Source organism: Rhinoraja longicauda, chromosome 9 (assembly GCF_053455715.1).
Source record: "Rhinoraja longicauda isolate Sanriku21f chromosome 9, sRhiLon1.1, whole genome shotgun sequence".
In the NCBI taxonomy this organism is placed as follows: Eukaryota; Metazoa; Chordata; class Chondrichthyes; order Rajiformes; family Arhynchobatidae; genus Rhinoraja; species Rhinoraja longicauda.
The window spans coordinates 49,072,274-49,078,822 of NC_135961.1; the positions used below are offsets into that span (position 1 = coordinate 49,072,274).

General features: G+C 43.3%; 1 protein-coding gene across 1 annotated transcript in view; it reads right to left on the reverse strand.

Moving 5' to 3' along the window:
* LOC144596718 (NHS-like protein 1) overlaps window positions 1–4,315 on the reverse strand; it is a 240,738-nt gene extending 236,423 nt beyond the window's left edge. The window contains exon 1 of the mRNA XM_078405440.1: window positions 3,749–4,315. Within this exon, the coding sequence (XP_078261566.1) occupies window positions 3,749–4,208 (460 nt within the window). The 5' untranslated portion in view covers window positions 4,209–4,315. The remainder of the gene's footprint in view (window positions 1–3,748) is intronic.
* Between the last annotated feature and the right edge of the window lie 2,234 nt (window positions 4,316–6,549).

The window sequence follows — 6,549 nt, forward strand, 5'->3', positions numbered from 1 at the left end:
AACTAAAAGCAGGTAATATGTTGTGGTGGAGGATGAATGTTAGCCAGGGCATAATTATTATTATTCATAATGTTAATTGTCATGCAGCACAAAAATGGCCCCTGTTGCCCCTTACGACCATCTACACAGATCACGTTACCCGTATTAGGACGGTATCCTTCAATGCCTTGCCTATTTAAGCCCCTATCCAAATGACTCATTATACGAATTGTACCTCATTCCACCGCCTGCTCTGGCAATGTATTCCAGTTTTTCACCGCGCTCCGTGATTTTAAAACAATCTCAGATCACTAGAAAACTCCTTCCCCTTACTAGCAGAGTCAAGGAGTTCTAATAGGACCAATCTTTTTGAGTATAGAGATCAGGCTGTGATACAGCCAGTCACTCTATATTCACTCTCACAGCTGTCCCATCAATCCCTTTACCCACTAATTCCCCTGTTCTCTCCCATGAGCCTGCCAATTCCCCCAATTCTTCTGCCATCTACCCACACTAGGGATAATTCACAGTAGCCAATTAACCTAACAACCAACACGCCATTGGGATGTAGGAGAAAACCCACACAGTCACAATGAGAATGTAGATCGATACAAGACAGCAGCCAGGGGCAGTGCTGAACTGGGATCACAAGAGCACTACCTTCCGCAGGATTCAGGAGCACTACCTGCCGCACGACCATACCATCCAAACACGAGGAATGTTTCAGCAAGGAGGAGCTCAATGTGCACAACTCGAAAGAGTATTTAGTTGTTTAGCACGAATTTCAAAACAACAACTTCTCCCCTTGACATTGGTTTTACTATAATTCTCCCCTTTTAAAACGGAAGTCTTCAAGTGTTCAGCTTTGCTCCTCATCGCCGACATGAAAGCAACATTAAAAACAGGGAGCAAGTGAAGGAACGAGCATTGGCAGCGGGGAATGAGGTGAGTGGGGATGACTGGATAGATCTTTCAAACTGCAAGCCACTACACAATAGGAAAAACATGCTCTTTCTACACTGCACAATTCCATGACACACATATTGTTGCATTCTAGTTCTGAAAAGCATTTCAGGCTGCCTTTCACATCACAGAATAATTGCCAAAGGAGAAACATTCTACAGTAAAATAGGGTATCCTCCAGTACAGTAAATAGCAGGAAATAACAGTCTTGGCCCAAGGCACATAGCCTCTGAATTGGCATCCCACATTGTACAAAATCTCCCTCATATAGGATGGTCAAATTCCTGATACCACCCAGTGAGTTCTGCAATGTTTCTATTTTAAAAATGGAAATAGCTCTCAACACCTTCTTAATTAGAAAAAAGAAGTTTTATAATTTACCTCATCTGGTTCTTTTGTAGGTTTTCTCAATTCTGACTCATTTGCCACCTGTTAGTGTTTACTTGCATCTATTCCATCAAATATAAGTGATTAGATTCCCTCTTAACTTTCTCAGCTCCAGTGAGAATCACCACAGCTTCCCTCACCTCTCAACTCAAATACGCACAAATCAGATACAGAATGGAGCGGACTGTGGCAAAGTTGAATCTGGCAAATTGGATTTGACAAAAAGGGGGCTTCCTAATTTCTACACAGAGACGAGACACGTGAAATTAAAGAAATCGCAGTGAGCCATCAGAGAAATAAGAGCTGCAAATTAATAGCTTGCTACAGCTTAGCCAAAGCACATTCCTAATGCTCAAACGCTTCAGTCCTGATCCATCAAAACTAAGAATCCAGAGCTCAAATCCTTTATGCACTACACAAACATTCCCTAGCGGGAATCTGCTGAGTGGCAGGTGCTCCTGGCATTTTCCAGGTCTTTTGTAAACACATTTATCAAAACAATTCTTCTCTTCGCCTCCATCCACATCACCACCCTCTCCTTAGTTTTCATACAAACTACCCCAAAACTAAGCATCATCCCACAATGCCCTCCCCCCATAGTACAAGAACATAAGGGCATATGATCAGTGTTATATTGCTGAAGTAATATTCCTCATCACTTTACACTACTCCCGACATACCACCCCTAGAGACAGAAGTGCAACCATCAGTACCACATCATTTTATGTGGGGTCACATCATTTTTTTAAACTCAAAAACAAAGGGCCAGGTCTATAACGATGCAGTGGCCCATTTGTAACAAACCCTCTACTTCAGCTAATATTGAACTGAACTAATGTCAAACATGGTCTGCATTCAAAGATTCAATATTTTGGCTGGGAAATTTAAAAATGTCTTATCATACAAATTAATCATTTTGAAGTAAATAAATTCAACATCAAAATATATTTTACCCTCTTCTCTGCCTGTCCTGAAATCCATAATTAACTGAGGCATACAAAATTATGAAGGGCATTAATAGGGTAGAAACATTTTCTCCTTGTACCGAGGATCAGAGGACATGGATTCATAGTTACGCAACATGAAAAGAGGCCCTTCAGCCCAACCAATCCATGCCGACCAAAGTGCCTATTTAAATTAATCCCATTTGCATGCATTTGGCCATTATTCCCCTCAACTATACTTATCCATATAACCTGTCCTAATGAAAAACCTGCCCAAGATTCACTTTAAATCTTTCTCCTACCACTTTAAACCTATGTTCGTGAGGTCTAAGGTAAGGATCAAACAGTTTAGAGGTATCAGACGATGATTGAAATCTGAACACACTGTCTGAGAAGATGGTGGATGTAACAACTGGATTACCACATGAATTACCCAAGTCATAATAGACCATGGATCAAATACTGGGAAAATTGATTAATATAGATGGGTAGCATGGCCGGCATGGACAGAGTGGGCCGAAGGGTCTCCTTTTGTATGACTCTATGACAGAGTTCTAATCTCTTGGCAATGTGTCTCAAGAGCATCCTCATAATAAAAGTTGCCTTACAAGCCCCATGTCTTTAGCTACTCATTTGGACAGCACAAGCAGAGCCCATTCAGAAGTATTAATCTACACAAAAGTTTCTAGGCCGGATCGTACAATTCGAGAATGTTTCACGACACTGAACACAGTGACAACATGGTTCAGAATTTACAAAACAGAAAGGTGATGCAAATATCAATCCGGCCTCAAAGTTGATGGGTAGAAAAACAACATCCAAAATTATACATTATTTAGCACAATAAATATAGACCAAGCAGGGGGAAAAAAACAAAGATCACAACACAAAATTACAGTTCCCACGACTCACAAAAGTTCCTTTAAAATTGCACCCTTCTTGAAGTTAAAAACAAGTTGTTCACTGTCATGGACTCAACCCGCCTCAATGAGCCACATTAAAATTACAACGTATGTCTCGTTCACATTTCCAGAACAAACTGTTTGATGATGCCCTGGATATCGCTGGTCTCTCGATGGTTCAATTTAAAAGAAAACACACAGCTCAGATCACTTATATTCCTCAGGGAAGTGAACCAAAAGAACATTTGAAAATAAATACCATGAAAAGTTCTGCTATAAATGTTTAGGATTCAGTACATCGCGTGTTTGGGGTTAAATACACAAGCTGTTAAAGAAAATATGCAACGTTGAATAAATACATGCAATTAAATAAATATGTAGTTAAGTAACATACAACAACAAGCCCATAGATTTAACTAAAAACATGCGACAAGTCAAGTTGTAGACTTTTCTTGGAGGTTGGTCAGGAATGTTGGGGGTTTTTTTTTTGACACATGGAAGAGAGTCATGTTTAGCAGCAGCAGATGGTTGCATCGTATCTCTGGTGTTTAAGTGCGGTTTTTGTTTACTTACGGATGGCGACCTTCTTGGCGTCGAGGTGGAGGGTGCGCTCCTGCAGGGTCTGGAAGCGGCTGTGGAGGCGGATGCAGCGGGCACACACCGAGCCCGCCTCCGCCTCCAGCTCCTGGAAGATGCCGCTGGCCAGGCGGCTGAGATCGGCCAGCTGCCGGAGCAGGGAGGCGAGGGTGAAGCCGGACACGTCCTGCAAGGTCTCGAAGCGGATGGCTGGCCGCCTGCTCCTGCCCCTCCTGCTGCTGTAGCTGCTGCTGCTGTCGCCACTGGGCACCGGGGGCTCCTGCTCCAGAGTGTTCCTCCTGCTGCTACTCCTCCTCCTCATCTTCTTCCTCCTCTGCAACCCATCTCCATCCTCCTCGTCCCCCTCCCCTGTGCCAGCCTCCCCAACTCTGCCAAAGTCTCCATCCGTCAGCCGAGACACCAGCCGGGGCTCCACTATCCTCTTGTAGAAAGGCATCCTCTGCAAACTTTATCCTCCTCGTACTTGCACCTCTCGCTGCAGCAAGTTTGAAACGAAAACGTGTTGGGTTTTTTTTCTTCTAAAGATAGACTTCTATGCAACTCCAACTTTCCAAAACTGGACACGAATCACAGACTCGTCCGCCATATTCACTGTTCTGCAGAGCGAGTTCAAAATTAGAGCCTCTCACTAACCCAACGAGGGCTGGAAGTGAAGTCCACGCAGCCACTGGCAGGGAGACAACAAGGAGAGACAGGGAACCAGGAACAGCAGCAACGTGAATTCAAATACAGTGAGCACAGGGTGATCGGGTAAACGAGGAATGACAACAACCTGAACTCAAGGAATGGACTGCCATTCACAAAACCAGGAGTGGTATAAGAATGGATAGAATTTACAATGCTCTCCCAACTTTTAATGCTCTTTGTAAGGAGGAAAGAAGAAAACATGTTATGACTTGGGATTCGTGGAGCAGAGGCTGCTAAAGTTATTTTCAGTCATTCAGATGGAAACAGGCCCTTCGGCCCACTGAGTCTGCGCTGGACACCAGCCATTTATTTATGCTCATTCTGCACCGATCGCATTATATTTTCCTCACATTGCCGACAACTCCCACTCACAATAGCCAATTATCCCACCAACCCACATGCTTTTGGGGAGTGAGAGTAAACCAGAGCACCCAGAGAAACCCCACACGGTCACAGAAAGAACATGCATGATAGACAATAGACAATAGACAATAGGTGCAGGAGGAGGCCATTCGGCCCTTCGAGCCAGCACTGCCATTCAATGTGATCATGGTTGATCATTCTCAATCAGTACCCCGTTCCTGCCTTCTCCCCATACCCCCTGACTCCGCTATCCTTAAGAGCTCTATCCAGCTCTCTCTTGGATGCATTCAGAGAATTGGCCTCCACTGCCCTCTGAGGCAGAGAATTCCACAGATTCACAACTCTCTGACTGAAAAAGTTTTTCCTCATCTCAGTTCTAAATGGCCTACCCCTTATTCTTAAACTGTGGGCCCTTGTTCTGGACTCCCCCAACATTGGGAACATGTTTCCTGCCTCTAACGTGTCCAACCCCTTAATAATCTTATACGTTTCGATAAGATTTCTCATCCTTCTAAATTCCAGTGTATACAAGCCTAGTCGCTCCAGTCTTTCAACATATGATAGTCCCGCCATTCTGGGAATTAACCTAGTAAACCTACGCTGCACGCCCTGATGATCCATGTCCAAGCTGTCGAGTTGTGACTTGAAGAGTGACAAAGTTGGTGCACATCTGGTGGTGTCGGGAAGGATGTTCCACTCTGGGATAGTCCATGGATATAGTGACTGTAGGTAGCTATGTTTGTTTGCTCTAATTCTAGTATGAATTAAGTGACCCGAGGACTGTCTTGTAAATGTCTGGGTATTGGATTGAATAAAGTGAGATATGTTACTGGGGATGATGTCATGAGTCTCTTTGTAGACATATATGTTTAATTTATGTAATAATTTATATACAATGTATGTTTTTGCTTGTTGTCTTGAGTCTATGTACCTTTGATGCTGCTGCAGGCAAGATTTATATTCTACCTGCACCTCACCATACTCGACTTGACTTGTGGAGGGAGATTGAAAACATTTCTGACAGAATGGCCAAGGCAGCTGAAAACATTTTTAGCATTGACTTATGACTGGCCATGCTCAAAGAGAAACACAACGGTTTATTGTGGGTAAAATGGAAGTGATGGAAGAGATGGATATTTTTAAAACGACCTGCATTTGCACAGCACTTTCCCTGATGTCAAGATGTACCAAAACATTTTGTATTGTTGTTCGCAAATGTTCGCAAAATCTTTTGCATCACTGTGCTTTATCAATGGTCACCCTTGTAATGTGGGATATATGACAATAGACAATAGACAATAGGTGCAGGAGTAGGCCATTTGGCCCTTCGAGCCAGCACCACCATTCAATGTGATCATGGCTGATCATTCTCAATCAGTACCCCGTTCCTGCCTTCTCCCCATACCCCCTATAGCAGTTGTTTGTAATTTCGCACATGCAGTAGATAATGATCTGGACGTCTGTTTTCCAGGTACTGTACTGAGAAAGTAAAAAACTACCAGGACACCAGTAATAACTCTCCAGCTAGCGATTGAAATTATGCCATTCGATCTCTTACATCCACCTGAGATCTTACATCCACCCAATTTTCATGAAACATCTGGAAAACAGCTCCTCCCTGTGCAGTACCTCACTGGTATTGAAGCGAAGTATCAGGCCAGGATTATGTGCTCAAATCACTGGCTCCAACTCAGAGACAAAAGTGAACCAATATGGGATAGAACATC